This window comes from Perca fluviatilis, chromosome 12 (assembly GCF_010015445.1).
Source record: "Perca fluviatilis chromosome 12, GENO_Pfluv_1.0, whole genome shotgun sequence".
NCBI classification, from domain to species: Eukaryota; Metazoa; Chordata; class Actinopteri; order Perciformes; family Percidae; genus Perca; species Perca fluviatilis.
The window spans coordinates 28,995,868-29,021,646 of record NC_053123.1 but is presented as its reverse complement, the minus strand read 5'-3'; the positions used below and the strand labels follow the sequence as shown (position 1 = coordinate 29,021,646).

General features: G+C 42.5%; 1 protein-coding gene across 1 annotated transcript in view; it reads left to right on the top strand.

Annotated features, from left to right (window-relative positions):
• Positions 1-25,779, top strand: part of itgb5 (integrin, beta 5) — a 70,839-nt gene that overhangs the window by 33,877 nt on the left and 11,183 nt on the right. Inside the window, exon 12 of the mRNA XM_039817930.1 lies at positions 24,372-24,594. Coding sequence (XP_039673864.1) covers positions 24,372-24,594 — 223 coding nt within the window. The remainder of the gene's footprint in view (positions 1-24,371; positions 24,595-25,779) is intronic.

The window sequence follows — 25,779 nt, the reverse complement described above, 5'->3', positions numbered from 1 at the left end:
CTGACAGGAGTCCTATGCATATTAGTACGAAGTACCACAGCAATGAAATACAATGTGCCTTAGCACTCTCTCAGCACCAGTCAATAATAACAATTTTAAAAACATAACATTTAAAAACATGTACAATATCCAAACACAATAAACATAAGTGACTAAGTTCAGACCACAGCCCTCCTTCCTGTTGTGCTATCGTTCAATAACCTTATTACCTGGGGGTAAAAAACTATCCCTAAAACGTGTTGTGCGCGTTGGGATGCTCTGCAAACGTCTCCCCGATGGAAGGTGGGAGAAGAGCTTGTATGCCGGATGACTAGAATCCTGCAGAATACCTCGTGCCTTTTTTAGTGCTGCGTTTCCAGTAAATGTGTTGGAGCGATTCAAGGGGAACCCCGATGATTTTAGATGCAGTCCTGACCACTTTAGTCAGAAGATTAAGGTCATGTGAAGTAGCCCTGCCAAACCACACTACAATGTTACCTGTCAGTGTACTCTCAATTGTACAGCGGTAGAAGTTCAGTAGAATGTTAAGAGACATACCATATATCTTAAGACACAAAAAGTAAAGCCTCTGATGTGCCTTCTTAATGGCACAGCTGATATGGAAGGACCATGAGAGGGAGTACTGTACCTGGGGTCAGACGGTCTGTGTTGGACGACTGACTGTCTCTGAATGTTCCGGTAATCTTATCCTCCGTATCTACACAGCCATCTGCTCTAGTGTTTATGTCTGTATCTGTCTGTGGAGCTCCGAGGCTCTCAGAGGACGATCTTTAAGGTGAATGACGTGCGGACTGCCGTGCGACGTATGGACACTGTCAAGATTTGTGCAATGACCTGATTTAAAATTGCTTGTATGTAGGTCAACATTAGGGCCGCACGATATGAGGAAAATATGCGATACGCGATAACGTTGTAGAATATCGCGACTGCGATGTTACTTGCGATAAATAAACAGATATTAAAGGGCACTCAGTTCTGCTGCTTTTAGTGTTCTGCTAAAACACATTGCTTGTTGAATTTAAAACAAATGTAAGGAAATCATTTCTAACATTCTGTTATTGAACAAATTGAACATTGAATAGAATATGAAAGGCAGCACTAACAAAAGAATGACCGTTACATTTGAATATGCAATTTTCTTTCACCTAAAATAAAAAAATCTGTTTTGGGTCTATAGCGATATGTCGCAGCCTTTCGCGATGTGTATATTGCGCTGGTTGATAATGCAATGACAATTAAAAAAATAAAAACGTTATATTGTGCAGCCCTAGTCAACATGCTCATTCACTCGCCAATATTTGTTTGTGTCTATTATGTTTCTCTTACTGATGCAAGGACGAGTCACTGGCTCTCTTATTAGCACCTGACATATATCTACAGACAGATATTATTGGCCATTACTTGCTTTTTATACTGTAGATCAGACCAGTATCAGTGTATATGTGCAGATATGAACACAGAAACTGCAGGGCATAAATGTTTTACAGGAGGATTTTTTTTTTTTTTATGTTCTAGTCTAATTTATTTTAGTTATTTCATGATTTAGTTTAAGTGTCACACAGCTAACAGCAGGGCGGTTTTCCTTCGCGCATTAAAGTTGACATGGAGGACATACATGCTTTTTTACTGGACAGCGGCCAGTTTGTTTAAATGCAGTTTAAAAACCTGATTATATTCAGGTTGAGGCCAGATTAGATCATATCTTTCCTTTTCGGTTTCTGAAACCTACCTACATGCAATTGTGTTTTCAACAGTGTCTTCCAATCTGGTCTTTTACCACTAAGGAAATTACTGAACCAATAGCACGACTATACAGTCGAGCTCTTAAGATCCACAGTAATCTTCCAAAGTGGTCTCACCATTGCGTTGCACTCACACGCTCTGACTTACCAGAACTACATAAACAGCCACGCTATTACATTTTATTCAGATTCAAAATAGCACTTCACGACACACAATATGAGACCGGTACGCCTCACTAGGTCAGTCTCACGGGCATTCATTCCACTCATGTTGTAACTGTTGTCTGCTGAAAAAATAATTTTATTCATTAGCATGATTGCCGTACTGTTTAGTTCAAAAACATCCAAAACACCGTACGAAAATGTAGCTGACCTGACGCAAGCTTTTATTTTGAAAAGCCGAAACTCGCGACTTCCTCGCCCTCCTGCCCCCCTGACCCACATCTCCTCTGCAGACTCTGCAGCTGGTTCTAAATAATGATCGAAGCGCTCAGCAGTCTCCAGTTGCTAGAAATAGCATGGCTTTAATTCCAGACTTGTGCAAACCGTCTTTTACCCCATAAATAAAACACGTGTGTGTGTGTGTGTGTGTGTGTGTGTGTGTGTGTGTGTGTGTGGGTGTGTGTCTGTCTGTCTGTCTGTACTCCATGTGTATGCATGCATGTCAGTGTCTCCTTTTTTATAGGGTAAATGGGAACATTAGTTTATTTGTGTTCGTGCTGAGCATTACTGGAACTATGCTTCGCTGAAGGAAACAAGTCCTCTTCAGGCTCAGAGTGCCTTTTGTGGTTTAAGTGGTTTATTTTTTTGTATAAGGACTCGTCAGTTTAAAACTAGAGATGAACTTTTCTTAGCTTTAGAAAACGTTCTGGCAGGAAGGGACAGCGCAGGTGAAATGGAGAGGTTCAAGGTGTTATCGTAGCCGAAGCGATGACATGTTGAAACGCAGGTAATACTCCTGAACAACGTTAAGGAGAATAGGAGCAGCTTCAGCCCAGAACTGCTGTCACTGGAAAATATTTCACATATTTTTGTTGTCATAAAAGGAGAAAAGGATCTCAATGTTAGAACACAGTGTCCTGTAGTTAAATCCAGCAAACTTTCCCGTTCCAGGAAAAATATCAGTTCTTCATTAGAACAAGACGTCTTGTTGTTGTGAAGCTTACTGCTGCCACTGGACTGCAGAAATTCATGAGCATGTGCTTTTTAGTGAACTTAATCGGGTCTTACTTTCTTTTAGGAGTCAACAACCATTAAAATCTGCTATTGTAAAGCATTACACATGGGACTGTCTGTAAAAGATGAGAGAAACCTCTGCACTTCAGTGAACCAATGTGCCCTTCAAGATGTTGTATTATTCCTTTTCGGGAAGCATGTTCTGTCCTCATCGTCATCTGAACTAAAGATACTGTCTCACAATAAAAATATCTTGTTTTGTCCTTGTCAGAGCCAGGAATTGTGTCGTTTGTTCCGTTATAAGTTTGAATGAAATAATGTGATTTTTCACAGTGGCAGCTCTGCTTTTTTGTAGCTTGTCTATTAGATAGAGGTAAATCCCTGTTCATTAGGGGGGGGGTGTATCTCTCCCTCATAGGACGATACGGTTCAGGGACAATACACTTTAATGTGAAACGGTTCAGTGCGATTCAATTTGATGTTGAAACGATTCAGTGCGATACGATGAGATACGATTCAATCTGATAGTTACAGTTAATATCCGTCCAAATCTATAAAAGAACCTTCAAATAAATATATATTTTGAAAAGGGACCAGGGAATAGCAAAGCTAGGACATGCTAATAGTGTACACTGTAACTGTAAATTGAATTAACTAGCCTTTTATAACCAAATAACATCAGCTCCATGTTAAATGAAACGGCCTCATTGCTGCTGTAATCTTAGAGACCGTAACTCAAACCCAGGTACACGTTACACAGCCATTGTGAGCCCTCCAATAATAATCCTATAGAGTAGTACGTGGGTACATATACATATGAACAAAATAATGCTGTTGTGAGCGTTAGCATGCGGCTAGCGGACTTTTATGCTAATGTTACTTAACGTCTTGGAACATATAAACGTCAATATATTAGATAGAGGTTGAAATACTGTATGAATAAATCGATTAGTTTTGATACATGTTGTAATGGCAGTGTTTCCTTTAGGATTTTCTTTTTTAGCAGTGGGGGCAGGTCTGTCCTATTTCTGATACAGTGGCGGCAGGAATTTTGCCATGGCGGGCCACCACTACAAAATCAACATAGAGGAAACACTGCAATGGACATGAAATGATTTACTTAAAAGATCCTTCCTCAGGAGGAAGGAGTCCTCAGATTCCCCAGTCATGCCTGGTTGTATGTGAGCTGCTGTTTTCCAGAGGGAAAAGGGGCCTGGGGTCTCTCCTCCTGCAACACGGAGTCTGTAAAATGTGTTTTGATTCACTGGCTGTGGTTCACTTTATTGTTTTATGTGTCATTACTTGAACATGCAGCAATTAGTGAGTCTGGTCTTCCTTAATGTTTGGCTGATAGCCACCCGGCAGTCAAAAGATCACGAGCAAACACCAGACTCATTACTATTGAAAAATAATACAAACTTTGTACTGCACTCTCAGACCGTTCCCCCAATTCATGAAATGCCTACGTTTTAACAGGCAAGTAGTAAGTAAGTGTGGGGGAAAGTGTGCAACTACCCGTACATGTAACCTGTAACGGAGATTGATTTTACCACACACAAATTTCTCAGCTATGGCAGTATTGACTAATGACTTTGGATGCGAGGTTGCGAGTATCAGTAATGTGGCAGTATTCATGTCATCAGTAATTGGGAACAATTAGGTTTGCCGAAGCAAATATTTCACCTCTTGTCTTTTGCACAAAAGTATTGAATTCACAATTCTGTGCAAATAATGGTTCCATCTTGAATGGGGAAATCCGTTTTTTGGTGTATTTCATGTGAAATGTGTCCGACTAAGCAAAGCTACCTGAGCAGCACCTGGCGCTCAGTCCTCGGACCCCGAGGTAAAGCAAACACCGGCTGACTCCTCCCTCCTCCACTGCTCTTTGAGACTTGACTCAACTTGACGGCTGCAGACAAAGACCTCCGGTTTCTCTGGTGAAATGCTGCAGGTGTAAGGTCACACCCTGATCCTATCACAGTGTGTAAACTAATAAAGTGTCTTAGCAACTTGCAGGTGTGTATTTGCACTGTAGTTGTGGTATGTTTGAGGTCTTAATCTGGATGTACTCTGCGTTAAAACTGGCAACAAAAGTATCTGCAATAAAGGGGGCGCGGCACAAAGCAGAAAGCTCAGGAAGGCTATACCCAGTTTGACACTGGAGCCACAAATACAACCCATATCAGACTCCAGCTTCACAGCAGAAGTCACACTGCGTGTGTTCCTGCACACAAAGATGCGTTTACACGATCAAGTGAAAAGTGTTGGAAGTGTTTGGGTTTCATTTCGTGGGCTCAGCAGCTGCATTCAGGGCTTATTTTGAAGTCTGTCAGGCTTTTGGCCAGCTCTGCCTCTTGGGTGGTTCATCAGCATTCAGAGCCCCCAGAGGTCCCCAGGATTTGGATCCTGAAAGCTAAACCGCTGACTGTTTCACATCACAGCTGCCTGCTGGATGTTAGACGCATGCCGTGCTGTCCTCCGTGTGTTGAAGCAGGGTGCTGATGGGAAAACAAATAAAAGGAGAGCTCCTGAATTAAGATGGTTGTAAAAGAAGATTTAAGGGAGGAAACAGTTCCTGGACTGGCACGCTGAGGCCTGGAAGTAGTGCTAGAATATCCTATATAAGTGAAAGTGTTATTACTTTACTATTATGTTACTTAAAGCTGCTATATTGAATATACATAGTCTACAAATAGATCAAACTTCTATGTTTATGAGAAAGGGTGTTCATAGTGACAAACCCATAGATGATTACTTTTCTGGATCGTTTCAGTTCAGCGGAGTTGTTTCCACCCGCAGCTGGCACCCTTAAAAAGCCACTGTCCTCTACCTGCTCAGCATCAAACGACAGACAGTTCGAGACTAGCTGGTGAACATAGTGGAGCATTTGGCAGCTAAAGAGAGACCTATATTTCCCTCGGGTGTTGGTAGAGACCAAAATCGGAGCTAAAAGGAGAGTGAAATATTTGACTTTGATATTTGATTTGAATATTTGTTTTTTTATTTGACCAGGTCGCTAGAAACTCATCTCCAAACGAATGATCATCTTGCTCCGTGTCTGCTGCATGTGTAAATATGCAGCTGTAATCGTCTTACCTGTGATTAATGTGTCATTGTTGTGTTTCCGGCTTGTTTTCGCTGCCCCAAAGTTGCCAAAGAAATTCAGTTCATGCTATTTTAAGCAAGCTGTGTTGAGTTGAAGGTTAGTCATATAAGAGTACACAAGTGGCTCCATTAAAAGCTGCTTTGATTAAACGGCATCAGGTTGAAGCTGAGGTAGTCCATATCCACAACCTTCTACTTCCGGGCTTGTTCCGCTGCCGCTGAAAATCCGCCGAATGTCCCTCTTTTCTGCCGGATGTCCAGTACCTTCCGCTTTCTTTGTGTTGGCATTCTAAACTTCAGACAGCTAGCTAGACTATCTGTCCAATCTGAGTTTTATGTTGCACGACTAAAACAACTTTTAAACATATACATGTTCCACCAAAACAAGTTCCTTCCCAAGGCTATTTTGCAGCGGCTCTGTGGCTCTGTCCGGCGCTTAGCACCGCCCAAGACGAAGATTGTGATTGGTTTAAAGAAATGCCAATAAACCAGAGCACATTTTTTTCTCCCATCCTGGAATGCTGTGTGGACTAGCCAGACCCTGGTCTGGCAATGCGAGACTAAAGCGGAGGCAATGTGCCTTCATGTGCTGCTGTGCTCATTGTAGATCTGCCGAAATTCCAGCTGAAGCTTATGTGCATCTCCCCAGAAAAGTAATGAGTTTGGCAAAAGGTTTTTTTCTGGTAAAGTTTCCCAAATCCAGTAAAGAGCAGGACTGCTACTATAAACTTTGCTGTAGTCTTATGCTGGAAAGTAGACCAATATCCAGAAGCCACTGTTACTGCAGTGGCAGTTCGCTTACATTAACCTGTGCAATGCTGTTGTAGTGAATGTAAAATGGCTTAACTTTTTAACTTTTTTGAACAGCTTATATAAGAATCTTTTCAGTAGATCCAGTAGAATCTGCTCTCGAAATAACCGTGTCTAAGATACAATTCTCCTACCAAATGATTCTAGATTTATTAGCTGAAAATCCATCATGTTTAAATATGAAAGAGGAATCTTGTGGCTGGGAGCACATTTGCTTTATTCCTTTGATTGCCAGTTCTGCAGTGCCACCCATCCAACACACGGTGTAAATCCATGTTTACACTATGAAAATGATATCAAGCTTAGCTTGCACTATTCCCGTATTTTACTTCATTTTAAAGTACAAGATAATTATTATGTTACCCCCAGCACTGCGTGGAGTGTCAACAAAGGAAATGCTTACAGAGCAAAATGTCAGCATTGAACAAACAGCTGGTTGCTTCAGAGTTATGAAACTCGGGTCACAGAGATAATCATTGTCTCTCCATAAAGCCTTTTTATAGGCTTTTGTCTTCTGCTCACTGTGAGTAATGTCGCTGGATGTCGAGGCATCCTACGCCTCCGAGACTGAGCAGAATCTACAAGTAAACACTATTTTCATGGCTGGTAATGACTGTTGTCTGTCAAGCATGTGATGTTACCCGCGTATAAATCACACGTCAGAGCGGCTGATACCTGTTATTGCACCCAGTCTGATCCTGCTACATGTTCTTTTAGTTTTAGTGGGCTTTGCAGGCTGCTTATTTTGAAGGTGGCATTATTCTTTTACTGCCACACAAACATAACCCAAGAAGAAGAAGGCTTTTACCCCCCACATCTCATAAAGACCAGATATTGGCACTCTGTTTATTTCTAATGACGAACAGCTTGGCTCAGCATACAAGAGAGGGCTTGTCTTGGCCTGCACATTTTAATGGCCCACATTTCTTAGCTGTTTTACCCTGACAGACAGACAGACACACACACACACACACACACACACACACACACACACACACACACAACCCTTTGAAGGGAACACTGTTGCTAAAATATTGCGTGGGATCGCACATCACATCAGTCCCAAATTGAAGTTTGAGTGGAAGTGTAGCACATGGGATTGGTTTCAAAAGATGAATTAAGTGGGTGAGTGGATTAGTATAAGAGTGGTAGAGAATACTGTTCTTTTTCACTATAGTCCTCTGCCCCCAGACGTTTAATGTGGTCTTTAATCATTTTTAAAACCTTTTAATAAATAACCCGTTGTGCCATGTTTGCTTAATCCGCACACATACATGCTGTAACTATTCTTGGCGAACAACACATGGGAGCACTGTCTTATTTTTGTTATAGTGAGGTAAACGGGCAACCTGCAGAGATGCTGCACAGAAGTATTGGACATATGCATGGATGTGTTACAGGCGAGGGCCTGGATACAAGATGGCTCCCCATTCGTTCCAATCAAAGTTTCTCACTGGGAGCATAAGCAAAAAAAGGTTGCCAAAAAGGCTCAAGCTTCATAACACACACAGGCGTGAGAGTGGAGACATCTCATCCAACTCTCGGGGACAACAAACAAAGAATTTCCCAAGATGACAAACTATTCCCTTTTTTAGCGGATAGCCAAGAAGCTGTTTTTTTCCATCAACCACAGATTTGTGTACAATAACTTAAGAGTCCACTTTTGCCTCAGATTGTATAATAAAGCTCCTGTCCAGTAAGGAATTGGCAGTGTTGGTCATGAACTTCCAATCCAAATCCAATCCAGATGTATTCATAAAGCACGTTTAAAAACAACAACAGTTGACCAAAGTGCTGTACAATCAGAAAAAAAACTAAAATAGAGAAAGAACACAAAATGCAAAATGACAATAATATAGAAAGGCAACAATTCTAAGGTGTAAAAAAGGCAGTAAAGGAGTCAGCCTAATACGTAGAGGCAACTTATTCCAGAGTTTAGGGGCTACTACTGCAAAGGTGCGGTCTCCCCTGTGCTTCAGGCTTGATCTTGGGACCACAAAGAGCAATTGGTCAGCTGACCTGAGTGACTTCAGGTGGGGGGGGGTGGGATGGGGTGTATGGTTGCAATAGGTTTGAGCCAGCCCAGTAAGTGCTTTGTACGTAAACAATAGTTCAGTCAGGAACACTCGTCATAGATTTAACCACTTATTGCAACAAATGGAAATACAGTTATACTTGGCAATGAAGGCTCTGTTCTGATGATGCTCCCTGGATCAGCCAAGCTGCATGCTAAGATGACACAGGGAGCACGCTGCTGAGACCCCCCCCACCCCCCGTATACAAGAGTAGGCCCAATCCAAGACATCAAACCAATTTCAGACATACACTACGTTTACAAGTAGCCAATAACCCGTTCAAAACCGGAATATTAGCAATAACCCGGTCGCGCACGGCCATCTAAACACCGGCAAAAACACGAATATGCTCATATTCCTGTTTTTAAAAACCCGAAAATGATCCCTGGGTTACCCCTTTTCTAACCCGAAATTTTGGTCATGTAAACGCGTATCGGCATATCCCCATCAAAAGGAACATTGATTTGTGTTCTGCGCATGTTCTATTCACAAGGAATCTTGGTCTTTTGAGTAGAGGAACTTCTTGTATGCGCCAGAAAACCTGCGCACAGTATACCGGAAGTAAACAAGAAGTAGAGGTAAACAATGACGCCGCACAGCACAACAGAAATTCTTGATAGTGTGAAAAGGTGAAAACCATGAATATAATGTCTTTTGTTGACGGCAGAAAGTACCGAGATAGTGAGAATTATTAGAAGGGGACCGAAAAGTTACGCGAAGCAGAGTTTGTCCGTACGTCCAGACGCTAACTGTGCGTCGCCGTTTACGTCAGGATATCGCCCATTGATTACAAATGCCATGTATACAGGAGTAACTCTCTCTGCTCACGCATGTAAACGGGTTATTCCGAATGTTTCAGAAACCCGAATAGTGACCTTAACCCGACCATAACCCGAAGATTGACAGCTTGTAAACGTAGGCATAGTTGTGATGACACCCAAAACCGGGAAGGCGGAGACTGGGGCGGTGTGAGGCAGCATTGGAGTAGCAGGAAGCAGAGAGGAATAGGGAGACCTTTAAATGGACCGCCTGATTGTGAAATTGGCTGTGATTGGTCGTGACTGGCTGGAATGATAATTCTATTAGTGGGCCTTTGACTTCCATGTCCTGCATGAACTAACGCAATGCTTAATGATCTTGAAATCAATTCTGAAACGTACAGGGAGCCAGTGAAGGAAGGCCAGAAGAAGAAGAACTGAACCACAGTCCATCATATCAATTTGCCCCACAGAAAGATCCCTGTTATCACTGCTCTTATGTGTTGCACTGAGCTTCTGGCTGCGGCAGTAATAGTAGGGTGTTGTTGCTGTGTGCTCCCGGCCTCTAAATCTAAAGGCGCTTTCACACCTGCCTCGTTTAGTTCGGTTGAATCGAACTAGAGTCCGTTTGCCCCGCTGTGCGGTTCGTTTGGGCAGGTGAGAATGCGGCAATCGTACTCGGGTGCGCACCAAAAGCGGACCAAACAAGCGTACCGTGACCTGCTTGATGCGGTGGTCTCGGTACGCTTTCAATCAAACTCTGGAGCGGTTCGTTTGTGGCGAGAACGTGATCCGACCTCGAACCGCACCAACTGTATATACTCCTGAGTCTCCTGTAGTCAGGTGTGTTTAGCAGCGTGCGATGCGGCAGGGCAGCCGCCTGTAGCAGCCTGCGGTGTTTCTCTCACAGAAACCGACAGCAGTCAATCTCGCCGTCCGTCACTTGCATCTCCGTGGTCAATCCAGCCGGCGCTAAAGTTGGAAACCGATGCCGGGCAGAGCGGAGCGAAGTCTCGGTGAGCAGAGCAGAAGGTAGTAACGAAACAATGTCTGATTATTTTAATGAAATCAGCTGGTTTGACCATGGAGATGCGAGAAATGTGCCCTAGACCAGAACACAGGACCTTCTTCCTGTATTTACTTTCTTGCTCCCGCCCCCAGACAAATCCGACCAATAAGAGGAGTGGACCTTCTTGCGTGATTTGTAACGACGCGTTTGGGTACGCTGGGATTTTTCCAGGTGTGAAACCGAACCGAGGGCTAATCGCTCCAAGTTTACAACCTCGCCAACTGAGTCGGACCAAAGCAAACGACCTACAGGTGTGAAAACGCCCTAACAATGCTATCTGGATTTTGACGATGAGTCGTCGGCCTTCTTTAATCTCACAACATATAACTCCAACCCGCGTCATCTATTGGCTATACCTGGATTCAATTCGTACGTGCCTCTTATAATGCAGTTCATCTCAAGAAGTATTTAGTTCAAATTGGCAATTGCTATTGACATTTCCTACCGCTCCCCATCCATCAAGGTTAGCTTATTTTCCCTCCTGGCCAGCAAAGCTTCAGTAGCTCAGAGTTCGGAGAGGCAGACAGAAGGGCCTCGGTGTGTCGTGTCTCCCGTTTTTATCTTATCAGAACAGTATGTTTTCCAGCCCTGAAGGAGGATTAGTAATCATTCCTCATGAATGACAGACAACGTTTAAACTGTGAGCGTGTCCTTGAGTAAACCTACAGAACCGTCTCTGCGTGCGGGAATTATATAAACATGTTTTCAGCTGATGAGACACAGGAACTGATTTTTTTTTAATGTTATTGCTTTGTCCTGTCTGAGTTTTCTGTGTGTGGGGGGGATAAACAACTTGTTCCTCATCAGCAGTTTGTTGGCTGACTCCCTCTTGTTTACAGAAGAGTCACTCAGGTTTCACAGGGCTTACGTCACATTGGTTTCTCAGCAGGCTGTTTTTGTGGTTCTTCTTACTGTCTTTTTTTTTTTTGAAAGCATCCCTTCTGTTTCCATCTCTGTTTTTTTACAAGTCTGGCGCGGAGAGCTTTGCTGACGTGTAGATGAAGCGGTTGATTCTCTCTGCCAGTCCTATCCACCTGAAGTTACACATAAGTGGATTAAAAAAATAAAGAAATTAATTTAACATTTATTTAAGGTAGGCCGATTGAGAACAAATTTTCATTTGCAACGAGGACCTGGCCAAGACAAAGCATAAACGTGCGAGACATCATAAAGTTACACATTAAATACTCAAAATATAAACATACAAAATAGAGTAAAGAATCTACCAAAAATGCTGATCTAATAAAGGGTCAATAAACACCTTATGCAATGTAATGTCTAAGTAGTATCTGGCAGTACAGTACATTACAATAGTCCAAGTAAAAATAATTGAAGTAAAGAAAACTTTGCTAACTGCCTGTCAATCACTGCTCATGCACACGCATTCATTCTCCCTTGGCGATGCGACAAAGCGACTGCCAATCGGAGCGAAGGGGCAGCGTAACGTAGGTCAGTGGCTCGAGTCAAAGAAAATAATTCAAGATGGCGGAAAACGCTTCAGGACATCGTATTTCTGTATATATCTGATATGTTTGGCATTTTATCTCATATATTTTGTTACTTTTATAGAGAACTAAATACTTTTAAATCCAAAAACATCGTTCTTGTGACTTAACAATACCTCTGAAGTAACTTTTAAGACGTGCTTGAAGGTAGCACCGGAGAATTTCTGTTTACTGTTGCCAAGCAACCAGGAGTAGGCTAGGCACGCCCAGGAGCGCCCACAAGCGAGTGCATGTCGCTCTCTTTTGTAGCTAATGTGACTGTGGGGTAACAGACAAAAAAGTGAGAGCGTGCAATACTGCATGAATGATGGAAGAGAGTTAACACGTGCAATGATTGGACAGGACCTCAGACAGCAGTACTTTAAAGAGTGGGATAAGTGTTTCAAGTTTTAAGCTTTTTTTGTAATTCATTCCAGTCGTTGGCCGCTGAGAACTGGAAAGAATGGCGGCCAAAAGAGGAGTGGGCTTTTGTGGTGACGGATACCTAAATATATTGAAAGTTCCCTTCATAAAGTAAATAAGTCCAAACAAGCCAGCTCTTCAATTTGGCATAATGAGGACTGAACGCTTCTGTTTAATTTCTCTCTCTATGTTTTTCCCTCAAGCACACAAAAAAAGAAATGGACTCTTAAGCCAGTCTTGAGTCTGTGACCAAACGGTAATCTTACCCCTCAGCCTACTGTGTAATTAGGTGAAGTGGTTTTTGGCTATTGGATATCGTTCTGCTGTCGGAGCTCTCATTTAAAGTCCTGCAGCCATATTCTGAGTTCCTTCCCAGGGTCAGGGAGGGGCTGCATGCTTTGATAGATTTGTCTAGCCGAAACTTCTCTGAAATTATTGCACAAAGCACTCTGTCATTTGACATTTTCATTTTTTTTTTTTAAATGAAGGCAGACAAAGAAGCAACACCACACATACTGGCTGTGGTATTATTAACGTTGCACATTTAAGTACCTTTTTTAGAATACCCTGTGGTGGCTGTTTATACTACTTTAAACTTTAGTCGGTCACAAAGACCGCCACTGTGACGTGGTCTCGAATTATACTACAATGAAAGTCCAATTGGATATATTTTCATATTGATTTAACATGTCCATTGTCGAGGCTAAAAAACAAACAAAATCAATCAGACTATTTCAATAAGCAAGTAATTGTTAATCACAGATCACTGGTTCCAGCCTCTTAAATGTTACTTTGAGAGTTGTTTTTTAGGCTTTTATGATAAGAAACTAGTGCTGTCAGTTAATCGCGTTATTAACGGTGTTAACACAAACCCATTTTAACGGCGTAAATTTTTTTAGCGCGAGATTAGCGTTCTTTTTGGCCTAGCAAACTTTGTAGTTTTTTTCACATGCTGTTGCTACAACTAGTAACGTTAGAAAAACTACAACACCACACCGGATCTAGCTGGACCGGAAACTAAACAACAGGCACGCCGCACACACTTGTTTGGGCTCGCGAGCCAGCCAAAGAGTAGCAGGCTAACGTTACGTTTTGAGTGGATGGCGAGCGCGAGATGCCGAAATGGATGCCAATAAGATTCTGAATGGAAAGTTTACTTTTAAAAAGTTGCCAAATGGTTCCATTGACAAGACCAAAGTGATGTGTGTGTTTTGTCGTTGTGAACGGAGCTATCATCGCAGCACGTCCAGTCTGAAATACCACTTGATGGCCAAGCACACAGCTGATGACAATTCTCCCCCCTAGTCAAAGCCAGGCGACAAAAGCACAAAGCAAGCCGATCCACTTTTCCATGTTGATAAGAGCATTAAAATGAGAAAAAATAATGGGACAAAAAGAAATCAAGGGACATTTAGAATAGATAAAAATTTGCGATTAATTGCGAGTTAACTGTGACAGTAATGCGAATAATCTTTTAATTTTAAAATTTTTTTAATTTTCAAACTTAAAGTTTGTCAGCACTATAAGAAACATTATAATGTTTGGACTTTGGACTGTTCAGCGGACAAAACAAAGACGTCACCTTGGCCTCTGGACAATTGTGAACTTGATTTTCCTCTACATTTTATAGACTAAACACAAAATCCCCAAAAATAAATAATGGCCGGATTAATTGATAGGGAAAATACTAATTATTTGCAGCCTTGTTTTATAAAAAAAAATTAAATTAAAAAAAATTAAAACATACCCATCCATTGCTGGAGAAGCAGCACGTGGAAAAGAGGAGCTTTGATGAACTGTCACCTGCCAACACAAACCTCTCTGGTGGGAGGGGCAGGATCAGTTGATATTTATGTAGAAACTTTTTTTTCACTGTTTTGGTCGTCTTTTATTTTTTTTATTTTTTTACACTTTTGTCGCTTTTCCCGATGCTCTGGAAATGTTTTGACGTTTTTAGTCACTTTTTTTCCAAGTTTTTTGTCACTTTTTCTGATGTTTTTGTCGATTTTTTTTCGGCGCATTCTCTGACGTTCTTTTATAAAAAAAATTTCAAATGCTATAAAATTGACTAAAACACGCCAATTCAATGAAAGTAGTGAGCTGATCATTTAACTTACTTGTGAAGAGCGTTCAGCGTACGGAAGCATCCACGTTTTTTCTTTTGAAGTTGAAAGAAACACAAATGTTCTGATACAGAAACTTTTTGAAAACGGGTCAACAGGAGGGTTAAAGATAATATGCAGGCACGCCAGTAATGTACTGCAGGATTTCCCACAGGAAACCGGCATACACAGAAAATGCAGCCTGTACTCCCTACTGGAGCCCCCCACCACATGTACGAATTCTTTGTGTGAAGCAGGCAAACCAGGGTGCACCACAAGTATTGCAAATATTTAGTGCAGCTTTTCATCGGGCTCAGCTGAGAGCAGAAATAGGGCAATGCTTCAGACTGCAACTGGAGATGTAAGAGGGTTAGAGGCCATGTTTTCTTTCCATACACACACACACACACACACACACACACACACACACACACACACACACCCCAACCTCTGGGACACAGGCAGCTCTTTGACAGCGACTGCAGGAAGTGACTGCTGCAGGAAGTGACTGCTTCTCTCTCTGCATCAACAGCAGGGGATGAGAGGGAGCATTTCGAGCCCTCCATCCAGCCCCCCCGTGCATGCCGCCACATCGTATCCGACACTGCATTCTTATTGAGGGTTGCTGAGTTCAGTGCGACAAACTCTAGATCAGCGGTGTCCAACTAATTTTCCCAGAGGGCCACACTGGAAAAAGAGAATCGCACCAAGGGCCAGACATGTAGAGTTTATCGACGTGCTTTTGTTACTGCATTTCACTTTTTCTTTTTTCCTAATTTTTGTTCCGACTTTTTTGTGGCTTTCTCAGACATTTGTCACGTTTTTTGTAAATTTGTTGCTTTTTCCGACATTTTTGTACGCTTTTTGTCGCATTTTTGTTGACATGAAGCCCTACGAAAGTCATCAAAAGAGTTCCTTAGCCATCGTAGAATTTAGCAAATCAAGCAAAACGATACCTTTTTTTTTTTCTTTCTTTAAAGCAACACTATGTAACTTTTCCCGCTTCGGTCGCCCTACAGGTTGTCTCATTGGAACTACAGCTTGCGCTAACCCATAGCGTGGCTTAGAGGGCTACGCCTATCCTTCAGGAATCAGAATCTGGAGTTACAATAACGTAACCATCGTTACACAGTGTTGCTTTAACAACAACCTGTTTCACAGCCCGAATATGAAAACTCTGCCATATTCTGCTTTGAATGTCACGTAATTGCAGTTTAAAAAACACTTTCCTGTGTTTTTTGGTTTGGCGCACAACTAGAGCCTTGAGTTTGACACATGTCAAATGATTCTTCCAGACCAGATACAGAATCTTGGCTCAATGCAAAACTAATTGTACGCTTCTTACTTACAAATCTGAAAACAGCCTATTACATTGTGTGTTCACACCGCTTAGTTTGGCGTTGATGTCTTTGGTTTTCATTTGCGCAAGCCTGTGTCCCAATTCAACATTTAGAAACAGCAGAGGTTATAACTCTGAGTCACAAGGCCAACCATTTTGCCCAGCTGCTCTGGGACCAGGTTTGTAGACATATGACGTATTTTGCATCTGTGTCCAGTCTGTCTCATTCTCCCTCTCTTGCCTTTTGCTTTTTTAAAGATTATTTTTTGGGCATTTTTGGCCTTTATTTTTATAGGACAGCTGAAGACATGAAAGGGGGGGGGGGAGAATGCACAGGGCCGCTCTAACAACCGAGCTGTCTGGGCGCCCTTTCCAGACGTTTTAGGGGCCGTCCACACGGAAAAGTTTTTTTGTGCAAACGCAAATGTTTTGCATCGTTTGGGCCGACCGTCCAGACGAATCCTGCAAACGCACTGCCTGAAAACGCACTTTTTTGAAACCTGGTCTCAGGGTGAAAAAATCCGAAAACGGCTCTCGTTTGGCTTCGTATGGATGGTGAATACGGATCCGTATCGATGATGTCATCGCCACACCCCTCTTTTACACCCTCTCCCACGGCCGCTGACGCACACAACTGCGGTGAAGCTAAGCGAGCATGTCCCATCTCCATGGTCAAACCAGCTCACTTCATCTAAATACTGTGTCTCTGCTCCCTGACCCTTCCCTCTGGATTCTACACAAGATATATTGCTAACGTTATGTAGCTAACGTTAAACATCGCTAAAGTAGCTGACCGCTCCAGCAGCGAAGTAACGTTAACGTTAGCTGCTATGGCTATCTGTTTATAAAGTGGAAGTAGATAACTTAACAACTAGCTAGCTAATCTGTCTGCTTATCAACTCCTTGAACGGATTATAGTAACTTTTACCACGGCTTATCGTAGAAAGGCTACTGCAAGAAAAACATATAGATTATTAAAAAGACATCATTCATGGATCATTGATGTTTGTTTGACTGCCGATGTTAGAGCTAGCGTTAACGCTAGCGTTAACGCGCTTCGCTAGCGCTGCTGCAATCATGCAAAATAAAAAGCAATCCAACAGCACATTATACAACGTAAACAAAGACACATTTTCTTGCGGCGGCCTTTATAAAATGAGCAGTGGTGCAAGTTATTATAGTCCACGGATGTATTAAGAGAAAATGATAATCTAGCTAGTCATGTTATGATGGGAAGTGGAAGTGACTATGCTCTTCTTCTCCGTTTTTTGGTGAATTTCTGTAGCAGAAACAGCGCCGCCAATAGGCCTGGCATATGAAGTAGCGTATTGAGTCATTTACAAATGGATTCGTTTGGACGCAACTATTCTTGAAACGAATCCAGGGAAGACGGGTAAAAAAAAGATCGTTTTGGTACGTGTGGACACACACTTTTTTTAACACATGGAAGAGAGTGAATAATGTGTCAAACGCTTCTTTTGTACACTATCACTGCAGATGGGAAATATTTGGATATGCACTCATCTCTGTTGCTTCCAGATGTCAGATATAATTTGCTCCGGGGACATTTTGTTTATTTAGAAGGCTTTCATAGAAAGGGCTGCATTAGTTTTTAGCCCCCGTTTGTTTTTAAAACCCGAGCTCTCGCTGTCTGGCGCATTTGCATGATACGGTGCAACAGCCTATCCTTCTAAAAATAACCCATCAGCTCATTTCCTTTTCATATAATCTCCAAATAGTTACATAAGCCTGTTTTAAATGTGATTTTGAAATCCAGCATGTCTCCAGGCAGAAATTTTGGGAATGCATTTTGAACAGGCTGTCTCTGTACTATAGCTAGTGCTGGCTTGGTTTAGTGAAAAATGTATTCTTGATCCCATAATTGTGCCTTTTTTAAAGGCAACCCATAATTCAAATATTACATTTTCAGCAGGCTAAAGCTTCACTAGCTGGGGATGTAAAGGATGTAATCTCAGATCTTTATAGTGTTTAAGTCTTGCACAGTTCTTCTACAGCCATTCCCTACATTTACTGGCATTTTAGTGCATATGAATAATATCACATGTAGACATGGGGATTTATTGTTTATTGTATACTCAGATTATGTTTATGCTACTCCTCTTTTTTTTTTTTTAGGCGCTTAAAACGTTGACAAAACATTGTCTCTACGTGCTCCATTTAGGAACTGTTGTGCAGCTTTGGATCATATCACACAGTTCATTCTTGACCTTAGAAACCGTAGTTGCCAAACAGTCTCACCTCACTGTTCATGTAGTAGCTGTTGTGGAGATTTGAATCCTACCAATACACGTTTTTGCCCCCTTTTTTCTTTCAAGTAAATGAGAACCTAGCTTCATTCATTCTTTCATGTGGTCTTTAAAGGTCCCATGGCATGAAAATGTCACTTTATGAGGTTTTTTAACATTAATATGCGTTCCCCCAGCCTGCCTATGGTCCCCCAGTGGCTAGAAATGGCGATAGGTGTAAACCGAGCCCTGGGTATCCTGCTCTGCCTTTGAGAAAATGAAAGCTCAGATGGGCCGATCTGGAATCTTCTCCTTATGAGGTCATAAGGAGCAAGGTTACCTCCCCTTTCTCTGCTTTGCCCGCACAGAGAATTTGACCCACCCATGAGAGAGAGACATCATGGCTTTCAAACGAGCAAAGTGGCAGTTGGTCAAGGCCACACCCCCACCCTCCACCTTGCCCCCCCCCCTCTCCTCCTCAATAGCTACAGACACAGAAATGGCACATCCTAAGGAAAGCTCATTGTGGGACTGGCTCTAGTGGCTGTAATTCTGCACCAAGGCTGAATTTTGGGAAAGAGACTTCAGATACAGTATTAGGGGACCACTAAGGTCTATATAAAAGAGACTTCAGATCCAGTATTAGGGGACCACTGAGGTCTATATAAAAGAGACTTCCGATACAGTATTAGGGGACCAGTAAGGTCTATATAAAAGAGACTTCAGATACAGTATTAGGGGACCACTGAGGTCTATATAAAAGAGACTTCAGATACAGTATTAGGGGACCACTAAGGTCTATATAAAAGAGACTTCAGATACAGTATTAGGGGACCAGTAAGGTCTATATAAAAGAGACTTCAGATATAGTATTAGGGGACCACTGAGGTCTATATAAAAGAGACTTCAGATACAGTATTAGGGGACCAGTAAGGTCTATATAAAAGAGACTTCAGATACAGTATTAGGGGACCACTGAGGTCTTTATAAAAGCATCCAAAGAGCACCATGTAATGGGACCTTTAATAAGTCGGTGTTGTATCGCGAAGCAAGGCAAGAAGGCGCTGGACTGTTCTCAGCAGTAGTGAAGATGGGAATAAACTCAGTGATCTTTAATCCGCTCAGCAGAGGAAGTGAGCAGCATGGGGCCGACCCCCGCTGCTCCAGGCTGAACTCTTTGACATCCTGGTTTCCTCCTTCGATATGCTCATTCTCTTGACCACGCGACACTCTGCGGAAGTATGTTGACAGCAAAAGCTTTGACAGAGGACTGAATAAATTCTTAAAGGTTACTTTTTGGGCATTTAGGGATTTATTTGTATAAGACAGCTGAAGACATGAAGGGGGAGAGAGAGGGGGAACGACATGCAGCACAGGGCCGCGGGTCGGAGACGAACCCACTTCCGTTACGTCGAGGAGTAAACCTCTGTATATGGGCGCGCGCTCTACCAGGTGAGCTACCCAGGCGCCCCCACTAAACGTAACCACTTAGCGCTACTTGGTCCGTCAGTCGACATTTGAGAGGCACATGCGAAGATTCGTAAAAGCAGAATGTGACTTTTGAGAGTGAACTCCGATCTTTTCTCCAGCTGTGTGACAACTTCTGAGCACCTGAGATCATCTCAAATGCAGTTACACAATCCCTCTTGAATGCTCATCTGCATCTGTTACACTCAAGATTCTGTCCTCACTTCCACACAAATGTAATTCTGCTCTTAAACTTCCATGCCTACACTCCCAAAGGTTGCCTTGCATTTCTTTTGTTTTTCGTAAATATACTTCCATATCTATCTCGCTTTCACTGATGTGATGGCTAACGGAGTTAACCGAATGCTGGAACTGTCTGTATTGTCACATACTGTATCTGTATACTGTATACAGGAATGGATAGTTAAAAAAAAAAAAAAAATGCATGATTCAGGAAATATTTGTCCTAACATCTCTATCTTCTGTTATTTTGCCTCAACTTGGCTGCTTGTTCGGGCTGACTAAATGTCTAGAGAAACGTCATGGAAAAGTTGCGACTAAAAAGAGTAAGGTCACAGCTCTCAAGGATCTGAACACATTCCTTATCTCCTCCTCTGCCACAGCTGTGTTTATCATGAGCAGTGTTTAATCTCCCTGTCGGCCAGCGAATCAGAATGGCCCCACAGCACAGCCAAAAGAAATGGAACGACTTAGCAGCTCAACAACAAAAAGGAATGGCGGGATGAAGAGCCTGTGCACTTGCTCCAAACATCTGTTTTGAGGCATGGTGATGGTGATTGAATGTGGGCTTGTGTAGTGCTGAGTGCTGGTATTCTCTTCTGTAAGGATGCCAGTTTAATAAAGGCTGTCTGCAACTAGGTAGAGAGGCAGTACCTGACCATCATTTGCAAAGGTGAAGACAACTTTAACTCATGCAATGATCCAACCTAAGCCAGCACACTCAAACTGCTTTTATGTAGTAAGATCTCGTTCTGTTATAGTAAAATGGTTCCTTGCAGATAAGAGGATTTTGGGTTTGTGGCTGTCTGAATCCCCCCAAACATGGACTGGTTGCATCAGTGCAAGTCCTTTTTAGCCCTGTTACTAATGCATAAAATGTTTGTTCTCACACAATCACATAAGACAACTAATTGATTCAGATCAGATGTTTTTTGTCCTGCTATCACACTGACTTGTGTTGCCTTAAACCTGCATTAATTTGGGTTTTCACTGTGACGTTTTGGAAAAACAGTTACCTATTTACACATCCAGCAGAGTTGGATGCAGAGTTTTGTCCACCTGGCACGTGTAGGTCCAATGTTCACTTTCCTTGTTGCTCTGTTTTGGTCTCCACCAACTCCTAAGGGAAATATTTGGCTCTCTAGCTTCTAAATACTCCACTTTGTCCATCCGCTAGCTGCTGATTTTGTCAGCCTGACGTTTGGTGCTGGTCAGGAAGTGTACAATGAGTTTATTAGAGCTTTTTTGTTGTTGCTGAAAACGGCTGCCTGCTGCATCTGGAAACAACACCAATAAGAGAACAGTAAAGTTGTCGGCCGTAAAACAGAAACGATGAGCTGAAAGACGCTAAAACGCTCGGTAGAGCTGAGGGGAACTGCAGAGTTTTTTTGTCACTTGTATCGGTACCCTTTCATATAACACAAAGAGTCAATTGATCAAATGTTCATGTAAAAATATGTTATAAATACAGTATATAAGTGCAGCTTTAATGTAGCAGAAAACAGACAACCAGGCAACTCCTTCCCAAACTAAAGAGCTGTGAAACAATATGCCCAGACACGCATAATCTCAAACCCAAAACCTAGTGAGCCAAAGGGTTTGTAGACAGCAGACCTGGCAGCAGCTCGTCCGGACATGTCCCACAATAAGCCCATGTCAAAGCAGCTGCACTTGCACTTCTTTTATCCTCCCCAAACACTTCTCACACCTCGGATTGCCCAAGCAGTGGTGTCATTTAGGGACACATTCCCAGGGTTGGTACCGTGACTCAGCCACATGCCGCTTGTCATGTTGGCCTCCGCTGACCGACGTTTGGGAGTGGCGCTCCAGACAGGATTAATTTGATCAGTCTTAGTTTTTCCACCTTTTTAAAAATGCACTAAAAAATAAATGCCTAACCAAGACGGGAGACATGTTTTACTGCATGTATGTGAGTCCAGACAGTATGTTCCACAACCCTGACCACTATGTTGACGATTAAACTTATTCCTGTTCATTAGGAGAAGTCGGTGTGACCTCTTTTCGAGGACCTGAGTTAGCTGGCTTTGTTTTTCTTCCTCTCTGTGTCTGAGGTTGAGTAGCAGCAGATTCTGATTGTTGTAATCCACGACTGTCCTGAGTGCATGTTGGACAGAAGAAGGAGCCACTCCTAGACAGACAAAGTGTGATTTCATTACTTTGTGACCCATTTTCTCCTCAGTCTTCACTCCTCTGTTAGATCATAAATCTGTCTTCACGGTGTTTCCATTTGGAGTTTTTAGATAATAAAATGTAATGGCAGTTAACGGAAAAACAACTGCCATTACGTTATTGCTTTTTTCAAAAGATTTAGGATATAACAAAACCAGTTTGGCCATTCTGGGCCACTGTTGTAACATGCCGGTGCAACATGGCGAGCTTCGTGTCATATGTAGACATGAAGGGCTCTGCTAAATTAATGAAAACCTCCATAATGAAGCCATATGCTACTTTTTACAACCGCTCAGATCCAGTTGGGAGTTCTGCTAGAACAGTTTGCCGCTGCAGCATCATCCCTAGCTGGCTTTCGAGGGTGTCATTAGCCACTGGCCTTGGATGTCTGACACATCACAGTTCTATTGATGTTTTTTTTTGTTTAGTTTTTCCTGCTATTGTTCTGCATATTTCTTCCGATACGGACCTTGAATTCTTGGATTTCACCCGCCTGCAGACAGCAGGCTGCCTTGATAAAGACTGCAGGCCACCTCCTTTCTGTGCGGTCCTTATCCATCCGAGATAGCAGCTCAATGAATGCATTCTTTGTGGAGGATCCTTTTGAAACAACTAGTGTGAAATAAGCTTGTCAGTGATGCTCCCCTGATTACAGCTGCTGTCCTCCCTTCGTCAAGGATTCCTCTCGTCTGTAGAGGGAGAGCGGTCACACAGGCGGCCCGAGACAAATCAGAGTTTCAGCGAGACCCGATGGGTCACAGCTTTCTCTCTGTGAAGACTTGGCTTCTGTTGGATTTGTTCCAGTGCAGATAACAAGTTAATGAGTGTGGCACAAAAGGGGCACGGTGCACATGTGGATGAGCTCAGCGCTGTAAAGCTCCAGCTGCTCCTGTTGTTCACCGTGGCACAGGAAGGTCAAGAGAGGAAAGTGTGTGTGTGTGTGTGTGTGTGTGTGTGTGTGTGTGTGTGTGTTTTGTGTGTGTGTGTGTGTGTGTGTGTGTGTGTGTGTGTGTGTGTGAGACATTGTTTTGGATTACAAATATCTGGATACTGGCAACCCTTTTCTTCATGGGACTTGTTGCTTGTAGAATCACTATATGGCCAAAAGTATCCGGACACCATTCCATGTGGCTTGGCTCCTTAGTTCCAGTTAAAACAAATCTTAATGCTACAGGTTATGTATGAAATTGAAACAAGTGTTTGCCACCGAAGGCTCTTTTTCAACACACTGACAGTTTAATGTGAATGAACTTGACTGGCCTTCACCGAGCCCTGTCCTCAACCTTTAGGATTTATTGAAGCATTCAGTGGGAGCAAATCCCTGCAGCCAAGATCTGGTGGAAAGCCTTCCCAGAAGAGTGGAGTTGGAATTGTATTATAACTATGAAAATGAATGACAACTTATGTTTTATCAAGTTTATTTGATTCCTACCTTTATGGCACTTAAGAGTTTGTATCTCAGCCTTTTTGGTTTTTGTCCCTTAAAATAAATCCCCTTTTGAACTCATCACTTTGACACTGCCACTTTGCATAATATACTTTTTTATATATATATATATATATATATAAACAAAACATATACAGATTTCCCTAACATTCGTTATTTGTAGTTATGTATGAGTCCTCACTAAAATAATATGATAATGCAGTTTAAAAATAAACTTGTTGGTTTTATTGTCACAACAGAACAGAGGAACATCAAAATATATTAAAGTTCTGATAAATAAAATGTATAAAAATGCAAACTTAAGATATGAAACTTAAAGGGTTAAACATGAGTGTTGCCAACATGGGCATTGTAGAGCGCCCTCTGGTGGACAAACTATGCGACGCCAACACTCAGAACTTGCTTGGAGGGCGTTTTGTCCGTTTTTATTACATTTTTTAAATATTCATTTATCAGCCATTATAAATGCCGATACCGGTAGTTTGGAAAATGCCTAATATCAGCCGATAATATCGGCCCGCTGATATATCGGTCGGGCTCTAGAAGTCACACAAAGTGTGAATATGAAAGTATTTACAGTAGTTAAGTGTTTCTGGATGGACTCACAGTATCAGATCTATCTCGTTTTAAACAGGTTTGCAGTATAACTGTAGAGTGACCACTGCTGACTTCCTCTTTGTTCTTCTCTTGTCGCCCAGGTCACGGAGAATGTCACTGCGGGGAGTGTAAATGCCACGCCGGTTACATTGGCGACAACTGTAACTGCTCCACAGAGACGTCGTCCTGCATCGCAGACGACGGGCAGATGTGCAGCGGGCGAGGCAGCTGTGTGTGCGGCCGCTGTCAGTGCACTGAGCCAGGAGCCTTCGGAGATACCTGTGAGAAATGTCCCACCTGCCCCGATGCCTGTGGCACTAAAAGGTAGAGTCAAGCCGCACTGTAATGAGCACCTCACACCACCGATGGAGACGAGTGGAGGAAGCTGTAAAAGAAAAAGAAAAAAGTGGAACATTTTAAACAATGTTCCCTCAGGAATCTACTATGATGTATGATGAGATGCAGTCAGCCAACCGGGGGGAAGAGGTCAAACCATCCTAAACATCAGAACAATAAAACTAGTCAAAGCCCTCACATAACTCCCTCACTTATGGACTTATCTAAGTGGAGTAGTTCAGATAACTCTCATTCCATTTGTGACCCTGAGAAATGAAGCCGTTGCCCCGCCATTTGAACTTCAGCATCTCTCGGGGTCGCGGCTCAGGCTCTTTGAGGTCGGGGTTAAATGCCTGTCAGACGTCTAGTAAAGAGAACGGTCTCCTGTGAGGACAGAATAACTGCTGTGTCCTCTCAACAGGCCCTCCTGACGTACACATGGCTCCACTTTCCCAATGCAATGGCCATCTTTATGGAACAACCTTTGACCCCCCTGACCAGACTTGAGTTTAGAGACGGGTCATCACTGTATCATGTCAACCATTGTACGACCAGTTACATCATATTTGCAAGAGGAAATGAAGCTAAGCCGCAGCTAAAAATCTCACACAAATAACACGAGAAATGTACAGCAGTACGTGCCTGTGCATTTGTCATGATTTATAGTCTGTTATCTCCATCGTGGGGGTTATGTTTTACTTTGTGTTTAGTTAGCAGGATATCGAAAAAAGACAGCTGTATAACCTTCATGAAGGGAGGATTTATTGCAAGACTGCATTAGTTTTATCTAGGTGTATCTAATAAATTGGCAACTGAGTGTATAACATCCAAGAGGAGAGGGGTGTGACTGCGCACAGAAGTTGGACAGCTTCTCTTTATCTCCACCGTGAACAAAATAATGAATTTTAGATGCAGCGTTAGACAAACTTGCCGCTGTTAAATGTCGCAGAAACCTGAAGTGACTTCTCTCCGGCATCGTTAACTGAAGCAGGTAAAAAATCAGCAATTAAAATCACTGGCTGCAGTTTATTTGTTTTTTTGGCATCCCGCACGGTTCACCCACTGTCCAGCTGCTGACAGTTTGTTGCAGAGAAACTTCTGGTGTTTTAAAGCAGCGCTGGGGGGCATTATAGACAGCTGACGTACCCAGGGGGTAATAAAACAACAAACCGC